The 19,668-nt window shown below is 42.1% G+C and overlaps 1 protein-coding gene across 28 annotated transcripts in view; it reads right to left on the reverse strand.

Annotated features, from left to right (window-relative positions):
* The window catches only part of NEB (nebulin), a 421,259-nt gene that overhangs the window by 97,210 nt on the left and 304,381 nt on the right, over positions 1-19,668 (reverse strand). For all 28 annotated transcript variants that reach the window (XM_029605471.1, XM_029605466.1, XM_029605487.1 and 25 more), the window contains 10 exons: positions 19,196-19,300; positions 18,650-18,754; positions 15,335-15,439; positions 14,450-14,554; positions 12,618-12,722; positions 10,611-10,715; positions 10,309-10,413; positions 8,521-8,625; positions 6,453-6,557; positions 3,444-3,551 (listed from right to left, as the gene is read on the reverse strand). In XM_029605471.1, coding sequence (XP_029461331.1) covers positions 3,444-3,551; positions 6,453-6,557; positions 8,521-8,625; positions 10,309-10,413; positions 10,611-10,715; positions 12,618-12,722; positions 14,450-14,554; positions 15,335-15,439; positions 18,650-18,754; positions 19,196-19,300 — 1,053 coding nt within the window. The remainder of the gene's footprint in view (positions 1-3,443; positions 3,552-6,452; positions 6,558-8,520; positions 8,626-10,308; positions 10,414-10,610; positions 10,716-12,617; positions 12,723-14,449; positions 14,555-15,334; positions 15,440-18,649; positions 18,755-19,195; positions 19,301-19,668) is intronic.

A 19,668-nucleotide genomic window follows, 5' to 3' on the forward strand; every position in this document is an offset into this window, starting at 1 on the left:
GGAAACCGCTTTATACCAAAAAGCTGTTTCTGCCTCGGTGCACTCCGCATCCCTCTCTCAGCCTGTAAGGGAGTTTCTCTAGGGCCATATGGCCCCCTGGCAAGTTCAGAAGGGGTGCCACTGGTGGGGGGGGGGGGGGGGGGGCAGGGAAGAGAAGGGGGGTTCTCTTGATACATGGGACTCCTGCAACCCACAAAAAAATCCCTTTTGCATTTTAATATAGTGGATTTGATAGACCTCAGGTCTTTTTTCAACTTAACCAACTGTGCAAGCTTCAAAGACAATTTTTTAGCTCTCTTTTTCAGTCAGCTAAGCCTGCACGGTCTTTTACATAATAAATATACCAGATAAAGAAAGGCCCAATCAGACTAGAAAATAATACCATACTCAGCAGCTAATATTCAGCATGGCATATCAGAAAAATAAGCCCAGTCCTTATCATTGCACAAGCACTGCCTCACGGCATCTTTTATACGTTTATTGTTTCAATACTTTGGCTCTGAAGAGAAACATCCTCACCCTTTTAACCAGTAAGAAAGAAAATCATTTTTGTTCCCAAATATAAACAGAGATAAAGCCTCTCTAACCCCCAATAAAAGAGAAAAAAACCCCCCAATACAAGTCAGTCTAATGTAGACATTGTTACATTTCAATTGTCAAGTTTTATATGTGTCTGCCAAATGTAGTATTCAGATATTTATTCCATTTCATTAAAAAAACAACTTGAAAAATACTTGATTTTAAGGCAACAAAGAAATTATTGGCCAATTCAATTGCTCCCTTTCAGAAAATAGTGGTGCTTTGTTTTAGTGTGCTAGCAGCTTCCTTTACAGCTCCTGCATTTCGCTTTTCTGTGATTTGAGGCCTTTTTTCATGGGTAAATGCGAGGGTGAGCCCATCTCGGATATCATCCCTCCAGGCACCACTGGAGCACTTTCGGATCCGTGCCCCTGCAAGCCGGGCATTCTTTGGAGACTGCGACTCTGGGCGCGGTGGCCCTCGTAATCAAGTCAGGTAGAATCTCCCACCCTGGATGCGCTGCAGCCAGCCAAGCTCTGACTCCTCTCTCTTCAGTGTTTTACCCCCATGGCCCAGTCTGCTGAGGACCTTGTGGATTCCGACAGGAGCTCAGCTGGTTCGTGGGGTCTCCCTTCATGCTGGGTGATATTGAAGTGGGGGGCTCATTTTGATAGAGACAGCTGTTGATGGCCCACAAATGAGGTCCCTCTACCATCAGGCCCTGTAATTTTGTTGATTTGTTTGTTTTTTTTATTATTATTATTATTACTTTAGAGTCTTCTAAGGAAATCTTTTGGGGTAAAGGAAATTTTTGAAAAACTTATCCCTCCTAAATAGGTTATGCTTGAAAATTTGTGCTTGGCTGTTTTAAGTTTGGCAACCATAGTGACTTGGTGGAAGAGTTTTTTTTTTTAGAAGAGATTTAAAAACTAAAACCATTCAGCAGGGTATGGTTATGTTAACAACTTTGGAAAGGGTTGATGAAATTGAGTCACGGTAAGTTGAAAAATTGTGAGACATTTTTGTAAACCTGAGAATTGACTTAAGACTAGACACTATATATTGTAAATCTTGAAATTGTCTGGGAATTCTCCCTTCCGGCTGTGGCTAAGGCTTTCTGTGGTCAACACTAGCAAAGGTGGTTTGGGCTTCTCTTTAAATAAAGCTCCAGGAGATGGGGACATGAATCTCTCCGACACCTCGGATAATTTGTTTCAGCTAAACCCTCCAAAACCTACCTTTAGTAATTTAATTTGCTGTTCAGTCTGACAAAGAATGGATTGTGAAAACCTTGCTTCCCATTACAAGAAGAATCTTTCTTAGGATTAAATAAATGATGTATCAAAATCCATCCAAGTTCACAGGTAGACATTTCTTACATTATGCCCACAGTTTATTGATAAGGGGGCAACTCCTCTTTCTTTTCTTAAGCTAATCTTGGATCCTTTTCTACATTTTGGGGCTGTTAGTGAGATGAAGACCAGTTTTCTTTTATTGTTCTTTTGTGTGTTGTAATATTTGGAGTTTTTTCTTACTCGCATTCTTGATTGTATTTCGTACCATAATAATTTCGGCAGAAATTATTCCAGTTCTTAAAACTCCACCCTTGCACTTCCTTTCTGGAGATGGTAGCAGAGGAGCATTGTGCTGCGTAACATCATTTTAACCAAAGCAGGAAAATGCCAAGGTCACCCATTCAAGGATTTGATTACAGCACACAAAAACATTAAAAAAAACCAGCAGTTTCCCCTTTAACTAATAGAACATCTTAGTAATTAATGTTTGTTTTATGACTTTTGTTAACAATGAATTATTTTATTTCATAACTTACTGGAGTATATTTTTGAAAGCTAAGGCAGGAGCTAGGGATGGATTTTCAAAACCTTTTATGCACATAAATGTGCATCTGAAAATTGCTATGATATACCCTACTTTTACATGTGTAGGGGCGGTTCTATAATGAGGCAGCCGCTTCAGGTGCAAACTCAGGGGGCAGCAAAACCTGCCCCTCCCCCTGAACTCTTCTCACGGCTGCCAAAACAACAAAGGACCCACGGGCTTCCGGTGGATAGTCCTGGGGGAATTCTACACTACTGCGAAGTGCAGAATTTGCACAGAATTCCCCCCCCCCCCCCCCCATGCAGCTGGGGTCTCCTCCATCTTTTATTATGCGCAGAAAATGGCAAAGATGGAGGAGACCCTGACATGCCGCGAGTGCAGGACGTCCTACTCACGGCGAAGATGAAGGCCCCAGCGTGCTGCAAGCTGAGCCTCTCCTGCTCGCAGCGAAGATGAAGGCTCCGGTGAGAGTGAATGTGTGTAGAGGGGTGTGTGTGTGTCTGTGTGTGTGAGAGAGAATGCGAGCCTGGGGGTGGGGAGAGAGCATGTGTGTGTGTGTGGGGGGGGGGGGGAGTGCAGAGGGGGGCAGAGGGGGCACCATCTCATCCCTCGCCTCAGGCAGCAGATTGCCTTGAGCCGCCCCTGCTCCTTTGTGTAAAGTAGGCAGTTATATGGGCAGGTTGGCTGACTGCATTAAGGAGATTTTCAGCATCCTAAAACTACATGCGCTTTCATAATGCTACACAAACTTGAGTGCATGAAAAAGAGGTGTTGCGGGGGACGTGTATTAGATGTGCACATGTAACTCGTATATTTAGCATTCTATCAACTACAGTTTTCAAATTCAATTTAGGCAGGCATCTTGTGTTTGAAAACCAGCTTGTTTTGTTCTAGCTTCGAAATACACGCAGAACCTTGCAATTAACAAATTAAACCCAATAAGTGAATATAGGTACTATTTATATACGTATATGAGATTTGCATATTATTTAGAAAACAAGTAAGAGCACCCTGTACAGTACAATTAAAGACATCATTCACTGTATATCCAAACCTTGCAGATAGTACAGCAAGGCTAAACCTACCTCACTTATTTTGTCCTTCACGCTGCGCATGTGTAGTAACAGTGGTGTGTCATGGATAGTGGTGTAGCCCTTTGCTTTCCCCCTGTTGTATTCCAATTTGTAAATAATCTGAATGCAGGGACAAACAAACACATTACTTTACGAAAGTCATAGATATTCTTTAGCACAAGCTGATTTTCAATACATTGGTTGGAAAACATTCTGAGTAACTTACGGGTCTATCCTGTAAAGTGCGGCCGCATTTACCCTGCTCCTAAGCCGCTTTTTACTCACTTTCCGGCCGCGTTAGCCCTTCCTGCGATCCCGAATCCCCTTTAACCTACTCCTACCACGTCCTAAATTCCCCGGGCAACCCCTTCCGCACGCGGCATGTATACTGCATGCAAACGAGCGAATTAGCTATTCCCTAGCATCCCGTATCCCGCGCCCCGACTATCGCTAGTTTTCCCTGCCGTTTTGTCGCGCGTTTAACCTGCAAACTTACCGCCTACCCTGACCCCTGCGGTAGAGGCAGGGGTAAGGGTAGGTGGCAAGCTTTCCCCCAGCCCCCGCTCACCTGCCCCGGCCGCGATCATGGGTGCCGGTCTCCATGGCAGCCCCAGTCCTCTCCCCTGCTCCCGAAGCCAAAAAAAAAAAGCGAAAAAAACATTGCAGCCCACCTCTGATGTCCGGACTGGGGCTGCCACGGAGACTGCAACAGCGAAGCAACGGCGAAGCAAAAAAATGGCGAAGCAACGGCGAAGCAAAAAAAAACCAAAAGCAATTTTGGTTTTTTTTTTCCAAAAGCGACAATTTTGGTTTTTTACCAAAAGCAACTTACTTTTGGGATCTGTCAAGATCCCAAAAGTAAGTCGCTTTTGGACGCCTGCACAACTTACTTTTTTGCAGCCATCAGCAGGAACACGATCGTAGCTCCTCCCGACGAAGACGAAGATGGCCGCCTGCACGGGGGAAAGCGTGCAATTGGCCGCTGAAGACGTGACTCACGACGTTTGGCGTCACGGGATGTGACGCCACGTCTTGAGCGGCCAATTGTACGCTTTCCCCCGTGCAGGCGGCCATCTTCGTCTTCGTCGGGAGGAGCTACGATCGTGTTCCTGCTGATGGCTGCAAAAGTAAGTTGTGCAGGCGTCCAAAAGTAAGTCGCTTTTGGAAAAAAACCAAAATTGTCGCTTTTGGAAAAAAAAAAAAAATTGCTTTTGGTTTTTTTTTGCTTCGCCGCTGTCAGTGTCTCCCCTCCTCCCGGAGCAAGGCTGCTTTTCGCGCCCTGCTCCGGGAGTAGGGGAGACACTGACAGCGGCGAAGCAAAAAAAAAAAAGCGAAAAAACCAAAAGCAAGAAGTAAGTCGCTTCGCCGCTTCCCTCCTCCCGGAGCAAGGCTGCTTTTCGCGCCCTGCTCCGGGAGGAGGGAAGAGTGAAGCGGCGAAGCGACTTACTTTTTGCTTTTGGTTTTTTCGCTTTTTTTTTGCTTCGCCGCTGTCATCTCTTCTCCCCCCCTCCCGGAGCAAGGCTGCTTTTCGCACCCTGCTTCGGGAGGAGGGGAGGGGGGACTGGCAGTCCCGACTTCCTGGTATCTGTCATTTCAAATGACATTTGAAATGACAGATACCAGCGTGGCGTGAAGCCTTAGGCCCGCGCACCCAGGATACTGTATAGGCGCTCTATCCAGTAAAATGGGTTGCGCGGGCCTAAGGCTTCACGGACGCGGTTTACATTTAAATAAAATTAGTGTTCAGGATCGAGCGGTAGGTGAGCTGCACTGTGCGTGCGGCAACCGCGGGTGCCGCAGGCACTAACGCAGCTCTTCCTACCGCTCGGTACTGGATAGACCTGTTAATAAATAACTCAAAAGTTGTAGATGAAAAGTATTGTCAATATTTTTAATTATGTTTTCATTTCTTCCTTCCCTTTCACCATAACCTCCCATTTCTTCCTTCCCTTTCACCACAACCTCCCATTAATGTTCCAAACCTTTTTTTAACTCACTTTCATTATAAACATACCAGATGCCCTTCTGCATGTAGCACGTGGTTTTACAAATTCTTACCTTTGCAAAACTAAACTGTCAAAATTAATTTCTTCCATTTAGAAGCAGAAAGGTTTTAATTATCACTCCTAATGTAGAAAAAGGGGCCTGACCAATGTCAAGACATCAACTGAGGACTTCTCTGGCACAGCCAGTATCTGTCTGGTCTGTCTGCCATCTGAGCTGGCTTGGCCCCATTGTGGCAGCAGATTAGCAGCCCCCAGTATGCTCATGAGAAATTGGAGCAGAGGACATCTCGAGCGCAACTGGGATCTGCCTGCCATCTAGGCCAATGTGCCACAGTGTGGCAGCAGACTGGAGATCCCCAGAGTTGTCATGGTATGGTCTAAACAGTTAGAAACCTTGCTTGAACATGGAGCCTTGCCTGGTAGCATCCTGCCAAGAGCTAACCACCAAGAAGAACTGTGGCCTTGCTTGCATGTGATGGGCCTTTGTTTCCAGAGGCAATTAACCTATGTTTACCCCCTAGCTCAGCTCCTCCTCTCTTATGCCCATTTTCCAAAGTGGGAGGCCTGGGCATATATATCTATCCCCCTGTTTATATAACATATATACATACGTAGATGGGAGGGCTAGAGTACAGAGACTAGATTCTTTATCAGGTCATTAATGAAGCCACGGTCTTATATATTTCCGCTCAATGACGTGGCCTCTGTACTGACTGTGTATTATGCCATTGTGATACGGGAAAGAGAGAGCCTGGATTGATCATGACTGCCTCCTGTTGAGGTTCTAATTCTCTATGTGCATCCACTCACCCTCATCCCCAAGCTTGCACATGCAAAGTCTTACTGGAATTCCTCTATGTAAGGTCGGGACTATAGATATCAGTCTGAGGTCCGAAGGCTTAAAGATACTGGACCTTATTCCAAAAAGGATTTATTCCCATCCTGTGTCTACATTAAAAATAAAAAAACCTGACTTGAATAAGGCCCATTGTATTCTGATATCAACCATACTTACATCACTTATCTGCTTGTCAGCTCTTTGGGCTCGATGATGTTCAGGAGTATCCAGAATAGATGTGTATTTGTCCTTATGCTTTTCATAAAGTTCCTTGTATCTCCACTGATTACACAAAAAAAGACAAGTTGTGTAAAGCAGGTAATACATATGAGTAAACTGATTATCCCAAACAGCAAGTACAGAAGAGACTGTATCTAGGAAATCAGTGGAGTTTAACATGCACTAGCTGGGCACATTCACTTTTTTAAGAACTGGATTTAACTGGGAAAATAAAGCAGACCAGTATGAAAGATTTATTATACATTGCTTCAGATACTACTTACTATCAAGGGTATCCAGAAAATATTTATCTTTGCAATGATTAATTACTATAATCTATATGGGATACTTTTTCCAGTTCAAACAACTGTATGATATAAGCAAGTACTGACAAGATGGATTCATTTTTCAAATCACCTATTATTATGCTATCTGGTACTATGAAAATATGGGATATCATGGTCACAAATAAACAAAAGGAGTGTGCATCTTAGAAAATGCAGTGACGCACACAAAGTGCAGTGCAAACATGTAAAGAGATATTTCAGCACAGACAGAATTAAATCTGAGCTGCGGTAGGGTAAATGATTTCTATGAATAAAGCACTCCATGCGGCATGCCCAGAAGGCACAAGTTTCAATTTAAAGTACCCTTCCAGTATACATTTTCTTTGCTATTGAAAGGGTCGGTATTAAGGACATAAGAGTTGCTTCCAGTGACATCTTTTGCATGCATTACCTCCCTAATAAGGCGCTTTCTTTTGGTCTCCCCCCTCGGCAGACTCTCCTGTTGCTTGACCTTCCCAGATGGCTTGCTTCAGCAGCTCTCCAGTTTGAAGGATCTTTCCTCCAAGGTGCACCTTCTGCGCTGCTCGTGGGCTGACATGGAGTCTGCCACACTAATGGCTGCCCGTCCTCCCCCCCAGCCTGGGTCTGTACCATTCGTGTGCCAGCACATTATAGTTAGTGAGGCTGGGATGGGATTGGTGAAGGAAGAGATTATGAAGTACACAAAACCCTACATTTGGTAGGGGAGATTAAAAGGTATGCCGTAAATAACGGCCGAGATGAGATATAAACAAAGATCTTCAGAGCTTGTTCACTATATTACGGTTTCATCCTAGCGGAGGGGAAGAGCAACCTTTTCCGGTATAGCCCCAGAGGTGCAATTCAAGAGGAGCTGGAATGCTTTCTTTTTCCTTCAGTAGGAAAGTGCTAACATTTACTTATTTTAAATCACTTTTATTCCACACATTCCAAAATCAATATGTTCAATGCAGATTCCAGTTTAACATTCATACATTCTGTCACTGGGGGTAGGTCTTTTCACTGTATTAAAGTTACAGTGAAATGTCTCTAAAGTTTAAGGATAATATTTTCATGCAGTCAGATTATGCTACATTGCTTTAAGTTATCAGCCATTCTTCTGCTTTTCTTTAACCACATCCTAGCATGGTCATGGGAGAAATTCAAATGCTGAGGACCTGATTTACTAAGAGCATTCTTGATATTACTAAGGTTTTTCTGTGCCTAAGCTATTCGGTGTTTATAGAAAACAAGCTGAATAAATCAGATCCTAAATATGGTCATGTATATCTGAACAAAAATGTTTTAAAATGGTTATAAAAGATGGCTCCTTTTTTCTTGAAAGCTTGTCATTTGTGGCGTGCTGTTATTGTGGGACACGGGATGCGAACAGCGGGATTATCATTTTGAAGAATTCTTCTTGCCCCTTCCAGCAGTGAGAGAAAAATGGCAATGAGGGTTGGTTTGCACGCCGGGCCCATGCTCGTCAAGACAGGCGAGGCTGGGCGCGTATTCAGGAAAGAACATAAGTCAGAATCGCACTGAGGGGAAAAAAAGACAGCTAATGGGCCGGCAAAGAATAGCAGAAGAAGCAGTTCTGTAAGATGATTAGCCTACACGTGACTGACAGGGAGGGAGTAAAGCAAAAGGCCTTGCAAGAGATGAAGAAAAGCATAAAGCGGTCCAGAGCAGGCAGGCCAGAAAGAAGTGGTTTGTATTACCTGGCTCCACATCTTTGAGTTGTAGAGAGCCCTCAAAAGATCTGGCCGCAGAATTTCATTGCATCCTTGTTGCAGCATCAGCTTGGCCCTGGTTTTATATTTTTTCTGTCCGTGCAAAGAGCAGTAAAGCATAGGAAAGACACAGGAAGACAAAAAACAGCAACACCTTAGACCCCGGCCACTTTCTGCATGAGATTTCAGCAAATATATTACATGTTCTTGCGTTTACAGGATAATTGACGTCATCCGTACTGAACTTATTGGTCTGCATCAGTCAGAGAATGCAGAATCTAACTATCATCCAGATGACTTCAACATTATTGATCCAATGCCTTCTATAAATCACTTATAGTAAACAGAGCACAAAAAGACCAGCGCAAACATGTTATTTTCTCATTTCTGCTCCAATAATTAAAATCAAATAACTAAATAAAACTGTCTTCTTGAACTGAAGCAATGATACCAAAATAGGAATATTAATGTATGTTCAGTGCTAAACATATGCTTTAAAATATTCATCTGCTTGCCTAAGAGTACATAAGAGTCCACTCAGAAAAGCTTGTGTACTTTTTGAGTTGCAGAAAAGACTGAGAAAATGCTACCGCATCATAAGGCACAAGCTATAATAGACTTTGCTTCTGACATGTTCAGAGATAGATGAACAGTCGTGCAAAATAGTTCTGCAATTCACACTGGCCAATATGGTTGTGTAGCCAATGTGCTTGCCTGCAGTTTTGTCTAACAGATATCTGGCGTCATGCAGAACAGTGCTGTACTTAGTTTGCAAATTCTCATAGCCAGCTTTCTAAAATTTCTGCTCAAAACAGTATAATTGGCGATAGCATAACAAACAATTCAAACATCAGAAGTACAGAAAATAATTCCCTATCCCCTTCAGTATATAGAATGCTGGGGATATCCCTAAATCAGACCCCCAATAGCAGTCACTCAGGTATAGTGAGTTGAGAACAGAAGTTTGTACATTACAGTTCATATACTGTATACATGATGGAAAGGAATCAGAAAATGTCTCCATTTTACATTTAAAAAAAAGAAAAGCTTCATCACTACTAAAGGTTAAAGTTTGCAGCCCTCATTTTGAAGATGAAATCAAAGGCATAAAATAGCTCTCTCTTATTTATGAAATACCATTAATATAAAACGTTCTAGTGGATTAATTTTGCATTGTATTATAAGAATAAGTTAATAATATTGGACATCATCCATTTTAATACTATGTTTCATTTATCATCCAAACTGGGCAAATGACAAAAAGAGGGGGAATAAAGAATACCATTTACTTCAGCTAATTTTGTTCACGTGGAAATGACCTTTTCTAATATTTTGCTTAAAACGGTAAAATTGTGATTAGAAAATCCAAATTTTACCATTTTAAATAAAATGTATATACACAAAGACAGAAAATTAATAAATAGCTTAGCTATACCGATATAGAAGTACGATGTGGATGGTAGTAGATAAATATAAAGGCAGTGAGAAAATGTCTACAGTTGTAATGGTGCTCAAGAAGCTGGGGAGTTTGTTTTAAGGCATTTGTCAAGCAGGTCTAGGTTAGCTGCACGCAGCGAAAGGTTCCACGTTATCTCTTGGAAAGAAGGTCCTGGCTTTATGTGAAGAGGCTCTCCCCGGATGGACAATGAATGGTAATTACAACGCTCTTTGGTAAAAGGTTTCTCTTTACAGCTAACACAACAGAGAAAGAAGGAGAGAATACACAATGATGGCATCATTCAAGAGACTGCTAGTCAAGCCGTATACTTTCCTTACCGCATCCAACAGCGCTGTGGCATGCTTATAATGGGTCAGCAGGGGTGTTTCAGCGGTGTCCTGGAACTTATCCTTTATCTTTTGGAAGGTCTCACGGTACTTATACTATGGAAAGAAAGAGATACGGTAAAATAAACCGGCTGGAGCTATTAGCAACACAGAACAATAAGGAGTATGATAACGTTTCACTAACAGCGTTGTTCAAAGCAACGTTGTGATTGCTTAGAAATGATAAGTTTCAATGTACAATTTAAAACGGATGAATAAAACCAATCTGAAATGTCCTATTGTGCTTCCCATACCATGCTGTAGAGTGCCTTGTTCTGTTCTGCCAACAGAAGGTCGGGTGTGTCCCATACGTAACAACCAATGCCCTTCAGCCATGTTAGATCCTCTTTGTATTTATGCTGTAGAGAAAAATAAAGTATCATTGTACCTGATTATGACTACGTAATAGTTCCTAGTAGTTTCTAGTAAATTATTATAGTCATTATCTATGCTGTAAAGGTCCACTTTGTTTAGACCATCCCCTTCTGTTTTGCATATGTCAAGCAGATGTTCCAAAAGCTAGCAATAAAGTTTGACAAATGTGTTCAGTGTCTTTGCTAGCTGAAATATTTGCAATCCTGACACAGCCAAAGGACATTTTCACAAATTATTTCTACAAAAAGGTTCTTTATGAAAATAATTAAAAACATCAGATACAAAAATGTAGCATGCACGTCACTAAAAATTTTACATGCATGCTAAAACACCACAATGAGTGATGCAGTAAAGCTTAGCATGTAGACCAGGGGTGGCCAACTCCAGTGCTCAAGAGCCACAAACAAGCCTGGTTTTCAGGATTTCCTCAACAAATGTACATGGAATAGATTTGCATGCACTGTCTCCACTGAATGCAAATGTATCTCACACATATTCTTTGTGGACATCCTGGAAACCAGGCCTGTTCTAGCCATCCCTGATGTAGGCACTAAAAGATTACCACAATTGTGTGCACACCTATTAGCAGGAACATTAACTGATAAACTGTATTTTCTAGGCGCCATTAGTTTCTGAGTTAAATAATGTATACACACAAACTTAATATGCAGAGTCCCCATGCTGACAACCTGTATAAAAATAAGTCTGGCGTATGGGACTGGATGTCAGTGCTGAGGGGAAAAGCAGGAGAGCATGTGGAATACAGGAAAGGATGTGAAAGGAGAGCAGACAGTTCCAGAAGAGGACAAACCAGACATGAGGGGATGCCTCTGTATGTTTTTGGTATCAAGTATCTTGAAAGAGCGGAATGGGAAGATGTGGCTGGTGAAAGAAAAGGGAATGAAAAGGGTGATCCAGAGAGGAATCTGGTTACCGTGTACTTTACTCTTTCTTGAGGACCCCCCCAGCACTGAAAATCAGCCTCACAATTTTTTGGACATTCTGAAAGGTCTTAGTGTACACATTAAGGGGCGGATTTTAAAAGGGTTACGTGTGTAATATACGCGCGTAACCCTTTTAAATCCGCTCCTGCATGCGCCGAGCCTATTTTGCATAGGCCCGGCGATGCGCGCAAGCCCCAGGATGCGCGTGTGTCCCAGGACTTGAAAAAAGGGGCGGGGCGGGGGCGGGACAAGGCCTCCCGCACAGTGGCTGTGTTGGGATATCGTGCGCCGGCACCTGGCCGGCGCGCGCAACATACGCCTGCTCAGAGGCAGGCGCAACTTATAAAATAATGGTGGGGGGTGATTTTGGTAGGGCTGGGGGTCTGGTTAGGTAGGGAAAGGGAGGGGAAGTTGTGGGGGGGCGGAAGGAAAGTTCCCTCCGAGGCCGCTCCGATTTGCGTGCGCCGAACCTGGATTTTATAACATGCACGCGGCTGCGCGCGCATGTTATAAAATCGGGCGTAGATTTTTGCACGCCGGGTTGCGCGCACAAATCTACACTCGCACGTAGCTACTAAAATCTAGCCCTAAGCTTTAGTACGTAAGTCCATAAATACTAAATTTGTTTCTATGACACGAACAAGAGTCTACCTAAAATGAACTTGAATAAAATAATTATGTTTTTGGCAAGAAGGAGAATTTTAAGTTATACAATGCATATAAGCATTTGCCCTATTCAAATTTTTTTTTTGGTATAGAAAATGGCTTGACAGATAAGCTTGACAAAATGATCTGGTTTTATTTAATAAATCAATGCACAGCAAGCAGTAATGCTTCATTGTCTGACTTTGGCATTGTCGTCAAATTGTTAGCATCTGGAATGTTTACTTGAATAAAGACACATGGCAATATTGAAAGAAATCATTAAAAATTAAAACATACATCACTAATGGAATCAGTAACTGCACGATGATGGAAGTGCTCAGGACGGTCAGGAATGGATCTCCAGATACCCAACTGACTCATGTATCTTTCCTTGTATTTCACCTGTATTGAGACAAAAGGAATTTTAAGAGGTATTAAAAAGAGTGTTCCCAATTTAAAACAATAAAATCGAAAAATTAAATTATCAAATTTCAGTGTGTCGCTCTAACTCCAGCCACTAAAATGCTGAAGCCTAATTTTCCATTTATGAGTCAATTTCAGCATTTCTAGTTTCCAAATTGGGCATGCTGCCTACAGTACGTGACTGTAATCTGCTTTGACGTGTCTGAGAGTGGATTAAAAAAAATAGTCCCCATACTTAATCTAGCAAGAGGGCTCGACCTACTTAAACATAGCTCTCAATTTTTCCTCCCCTTATGAAAATATCTAACCACATATATTTTTACCAAATAGTTGTAAGAGTGCCACCACAGCATTCCTAACTATATGTATAAAAGTCTTCACAGCTTCTGGATGTGTAATGTCAGTGAGAGTGGGTGCATGTAGTTTTCCATGACGCTCCCCACTGGCATTCTGTTCCTCTGGTCTCCTGTCCAGAGAGAATGCCCAGGCCTGAGGACTTGGGAGACTTTTTTTGGGAATCCAAGGAGGATCTTGAGAGTTGAGTGGATAGAGGGGTGATCCAAATGAAGAGGGGAGTTAGTCTCATATTCCTTATACCCCATGGAAGATTACCTAAGAATTAGAACTCCCCCTTGAGAGTTGAGTGGATAGAGGGGTGATCCAATTGAAGAGGGGAGTTAGTCTCATATTCCTTATACCCCATGGAAGATTACCTAAGAATTAGAACTCTCCCTTGAGAGTTGAGTGGATAGAGGGGTGATCCAAATGAAGAGGGGAGTTAGTCTCATATTCCTTATACCCCATGGAAGATTACCTAAGAATTAGAACTCCCCCTTGAGAGTTGAGTGGATAGAGGGGTGATCCAATTGAAGAGGGGAGTTAGTCTCATATTCCTTATACCCCATGGAAGATTACCTAAGAATTCTGGAGTGAGTTTCTGGTTGGAGTCAGCTTGAGGACTGGCAGACTAGGAAATGCTTTCAGAGTTACTGTTGAAGGAATGTTATCAGCACAGATTCATCTGAAGTTCTGCCAGGAGGGATTTCCTGTTTTCTGCTAGGAAGGAGACTGCATCCAGCTTACAGGAACCATTTAAGAGAGGTACCCAAGGAGGGGTCCCTTTTAAGAGTACCTGATGCCAGAGGGTGTAGATTTATTAGTGCTGTATCTGTGATTTCTTGAATTTTCCTTGCTGTATTGAAATCCACTATTTCAGAGTGTGCCTGTTATGAATTTTCCTCTGCAATCAAGTAACCAGTAAAAGAATTTCATTTTTGAATAACTCCAATTCATTCTGTTGTGTCCTTTGTTTTATGACTGAGACTTGACAGACAACTTCAAGAAGGACTAAGGGCCTTGAAGGACAACATTTCTGCCTTTCGGGAAAAGAACCCAGTAGCAAGGGTCAAAGGGTGCCTCTGTACTCCCAAGCGAGCCCCTAAACCTTACCAACTGGTGGCACTGGAGAAGGAGTTACATAGTTATAAGACCTGTGAACTTTAGATTAGTAACTTAGCTAAATGTCAGTACAATTGTTTCAACAGGGACACTGACAAGTTTGGCTCTGTCTCCATCTGCTGGTGCGGAGGCACAACCCAGGAGTCTGGACTGATCCGGTACGTACAGGGAATGAGGATTTGCATAAAGTGAAAACACAAACGTTAGAAAAATAGAACAACTGTAGTGAGCGTGCCCCTGGTACATACCGCACTGACGTCATCGGTGACCTTGCGATGATAGACAATGTTCAGGGCATCTTTCACCGTGTGATATTTGCCCCTTTCACTTTCAAATGTTTCTTTGTAACGCAACTGGAAAAAAGAAATGCCCCATCAATTATCTTTTTATAGTCTAATACTTATTAAAGATAGGAATTCTTAATTTATTGATATTTAAATGATAGGTACAGTACGTAATAGTCAACTTTACAAAATTGCCTATTGATTTGATATGATACTGCAGTAAGTTCCAAACAATACAGAGCACCCACAGCTAAAATGAACTAATTCCCAAATCTAAAAGGCAAAAAGGCTATTTTTAGTCACTTCGGTTGATTGTTAAAACGGAACCAGTAGTTTCCACTTTTTTCCCTGCGAGATTTATGTCATTCCTGAAGGCTCCTCTGCTCAGGCACACTATTATAACTCGAAGTAACCTGGGATGTACAAATGAAGAACCTCATCAGAATCCCCTGACACAGGAAAAGGTATAAATAAAGCCATGACTTCTCCATCCCGAGCTTGCTGTCATTTCATGGGAGCAGCAATCTCACCCACCACCCCTGAATCCTCTGTGCTCAGAGATATAGGGGACCAGGGGAAGCGAGAGAGAGATTCTATTGAATCATCTTTTACTAGCTAGAATCTCACCAAATCTGAATACCCAGCAATATTACTGAACTCTAGAAACTCATCCAATGTCATTTTAAACATGGTTACTGGATCAGTCTAGAAGTTTATTTCACTTTCAAAATAAAAAGATTTCTATCACAGTATCCCTTTCCCTCCTTCAATATTCTTTTATCAAGAAGAGGCCTAGTTGAGTTGTTAAACAGTAACACAACAAGTGGCCAATGTCTGTAGGATACCTACATCACTAGCATTCCAGTAGGCCTTCTTTGCCCTGATGAGGATTGGAGTATCTGCTACAGTGGTGTATTTGTGCTTCAGCTTCTCGTATTGTAATTTGTATTTTTTCTAGAGAAGGAGAGAAAAAATAAAAATACAGTTAACTTCAAGGGCATTTATTTCATTGCTGTAGACAAGCCAGAGTACTGCCATTTGTTCTGTATCAGGGATCTAACAAGGGGTGGCCAAGAGGAGTAGTCAGTCACTCAGGACACCAAGCCCCTTAGAAACAAGCACTAAGACCCGCACTCCAATTAAAGAGCGGACTGGGAGGGAACTTCCCTAACCCTAACCCTATCCTTCCTCCCTCTTCCCCTCTCCTCCCCAACCCCTAACCCTACCTAGCCCCAATGTTTTTATTTTTATACTTACTGCTCCTCGGGAGCAGAAGTTAACCCCGCACACTGGCTGCCTGCCGGAGCACACTTCCCCGGAACAGCGTCTAATGGTGCTGTCCCAGCCTGCTCCTCCCTACCCAGACCTGGCCCCTGGCCTGCCCCTTTCGAAAGGCCCGGCACTTCAGTGCATAACAGGGGTTACGTGCGTGGCCGGGCCCTTCCGAAAATGTGCGTGATGCGCACAGGGCCCGGCCACGCACGTAACCCCCGTAATTCACATGTGCAGGGCTTTTAAAATGTACTTGATCCCCTCAGTTCGACATGCACAACTGTTTAGTACCAGGGAGACATCTTGTTCTATAGCAGCACCAACTCAATGGAATCTCATTCCTTTTGAATTGAGGTCTTTGGATGATGTTAAAAGATTTAAATTGGCTTTAAAAGAGTTTTTGCTCCGGGGTGCCTATAATATGTAACAGTCTGATGTAAGTGAGAATTCAGTTGCCGGAGAATAACAAGTGAGATTATTGTTATCAGTAAAAAGTGAGAATATTGTGAGTAGAGAAATTGTTATGAGTCTCGGCTAATACCAACTGATGAGTGATAGAAAATTTGACTCCGTGTTAATGTATAATTAGTACCACTATATGGTATTATTTATTTTTAGTTTCTGTGAAACTGAATTTTTTTTTTGTGTGAAGTATGTGTTAATTAATGTTTTTATTATGTGTGTTTTCTTTGTTCATCGCCTAGGCCTATTTGTGTTAGGCGATCAATACATTTTAATAAATGAAATTAAATGAAATAAAACCATCGCGCCATCCAGTCTGCCCATCCACCACTTCCATTTAGTTTTTCAATTCATTCCTTTCACTCAGAGATCCTCAGTGCTTGTCTAATGCTTTCTTGAACTCTGATTCAGTCCCTGCATCTACCATCTCCACTAAGAGGCTGTTTCATGCATCTACCACCCTCTCTATAAAGAAATATTTTCTTAGATTACTCCTGATTTTACCCCCCTTTCATCCTCATCCCCAGACCCCTCATTCCAGAGCCTCCTTTCCACTGCAAGAGACTTGCCTCCTGTGCATTTAATCCTTGGTGGTATTTAAATGTCTGTATTATATCTCTCTTTTCCCTCATTTCCACCAGGGTATACGTGTTTAAATCTTTAAATCTATCTCCCTAGGCTTTATGATGAGAACAGTTGAACATTTTTGTAGCCACCCTCTGGACAGACTCCATCCAGTTTATATCCTTTTGAAGGTGCAATTTTTAAAATTGTACACAGTACTCCAAATCAGGTCTCCGCAGAGACTTATACAGAGGCAGTATTGCCTCCTTTCTCCTGCTGGCTAGGCTGGCTATGCCTAGGCACCTAAGTAACCTTCTGGATTTTGCTGTCGCTGTTTCTACCTGTTTGGCAATCTTAAGATCATCAGATATGACTATCTCCAGATCCCACTCTTGTTTTTGGCACAAAATTTCACCACCTACACCAGGGGTGGCCAGCTCCAGTCCTCAAGAGCCACAGGCAGGTCTTTTTTTCAGGATATCCACACTGAATATGCATGAGATAGACATGCATATACAATGGAGGCAATGCATGCAAATCTATCTCATACATACTCATTGTGGACATCCTGACCAGATCTGTTTGTGGCTCTTGAGGACTGGGCTTGGCCACACTGTTCGTCTTTAATACCCAAATGCATGACCTTGCTTTTTTTTTTTTTTAGCATTAAATCTTAGCTGCCAAACTGTAAACCATTTTTCAAGCTTCACTAGAGTCCCCTCATGTTTTCCACACCTTCCAGTGTATCTAAGCTGAAAGGTGTCTACTCTTGGAGCAAGAAAAATGAATGAAAGGCAAAAAAAAATCAAGAAGAGACTTGCTCTCCCTACTAGCAATCAAAAAGGGGCTTGAGAATCAGAATGGAGCGAGAAGAGGGTAGAGAGAAGCAGGGATCAGGGTGGGAATGGGAAGGAACAAATGCACTTACTTATCCCTGGCGCTAAGATACATTCTTACAGCTTTGCTTTGTATTCAGAAGCATAGTTCATTATTTGACGTTTTTAAACTGGGCGTTTCATATTCGGCCGCTGAGCGACTCAGCTAGTTAGCAGGATAAAGTTACCCGGCTATCTTAAAGTTAGGACAGCCCTATGACGTGACCAGAGTTAGGCAGTCAGGTTAACTGGCTAATTCCACTCCTCCCTGGGACACCTGCTTCTCACCCCTGGAACGCCCTCATCTTATCCAGCTGAATATAGCCATGTAAGCCATTTAGATGGATAACTATTAGGTCAGCCGTCCAAATGGCTTTTGAATATGAACCTCATCATCATTTGTATCGCATGCTTTGCAATAGCTCAGAATGGAAAACAACAAAATATAAAAACATAGAATTTATATTCTGTGGACCTGATTCACTAAGGGTTTTTCCCTTAGACACAAAATAGGAGAAAAGCCTTAATGAATCTGGCCCTCTGTTTGTCCAGAGCTGTAATTGCATTGGTTGAAGGGGCTGCCTGAATTACAACCTCTAAATAGCACCAATATAACTTTAAAATCCTTTTGTGGCGTGGCACAATGTGGGTTTTATCTGATATCGGAGTTACGTGGTCATGGGCTTCATACCACAAGTCATACCTGTAATATGCTAGCTGGACATCGATTTTTGGTATTGCATGTTAGATAACCTGTGCAGTGCACTTAAAGAGCACACTGGATTAGAGAATGCAAACAGCAGTATTCCGACACGTTTGCACCCTATCACTATGAATCATTTTTTACAATACGGTATATTTTTACAAAGTTGTATTTTATCTTAAATGCAAACATCAGGAAATGTAAAAAATAAATAGTGCCAATTAACAACTTGTGATAGCCTCTGAGTTTATATAAAAACCAGTGCTGGATGACAGTTATCAGTCTTACCTCACTGACCAGATCCTTCACGTGTCTGGCAAGTTTCAGGATAGGTGTCTGGCCATCTGCATGGTGATGGGGTCTTTCTTTGGTAGCCACTTCTACATACAGATACTAAAGAAAAAAGAGAGACAACAAGATGTAAAAGACAGATGAAACCGTTTTTATTTCCCCTGAGTATTCTGGATTGCAATTAGAATATAAAAGACATGTTTTATTTTTACAAATGCTTGTCTTTTATGTGTTTTCCTTGCCCTCAAGCATAGATCATTGATGCATAGCTTTTTTTCCAGTGCTTAACTTTATATTCTATTACTATGTTTCCAGTTCTATATACTGGCAGTGTTAGCTGTTTCTTCATTTTGGTGGTGGATTCTTGGCATCTGGTTATCGAAATTACAAGATGAAGCCACTGCGTATATACCTCCTGTATCTTTTCAACATAACTATGTTAATCTCTTTTCTTTACTTATGACCTCAAAGAGGCCACAGGGAAGCAGATGGGGTTGGCTGCATGTTCAGTGACTAAAAACTTTACATGTATCTGCTTGTTACCTGGCTCTGTATCTGCTGCCCTTTCTTGGCTCTTAGGAAGTCAGGCGTGTTGAGAATAGAAGTGTATTTTGTCTTTTGCTTCTTGCCCACAGCTCTGTACACCACCTAGAAGAAAATTAAAAGCTTGATATTTTCTGAGCAACAAATGGTTACATACCATTCAGCTGTTGTCAAAACAATAAAATGATAAGATTACAGCACCGAGAAAGTAAAAATAAATACATTTTGATGCAGTAACTGGCTACAGAATTGTAAATTTGGTGGGATAGACTCCAATAATTTGCCAGTACCATCTACAGCTTTTGGTACTTCATGTATTTTAGTACATCTCAGAGAGCAGCTTAATATGGTTTAAAAGCATGCCCTATACAAACATTATGAACAACAGAGAGAACACCCAGTCCATGGCGTTCCTTCCTGCCCTTACCGAACAATACGGTAGAAACAACCCTGAAAGAGACCAAGTACTGAAT

The sequence above is a fragment of the Rhinatrema bivittatum genome, chromosome 6, assembly GCF_901001135.1.
Source record: "Rhinatrema bivittatum chromosome 6, aRhiBiv1.1, whole genome shotgun sequence".
In the NCBI taxonomy this organism is placed as follows: domain Eukaryota; kingdom Metazoa; phylum Chordata; class Amphibia; order Gymnophiona; family Rhinatrematidae; genus Rhinatrema; species Rhinatrema bivittatum.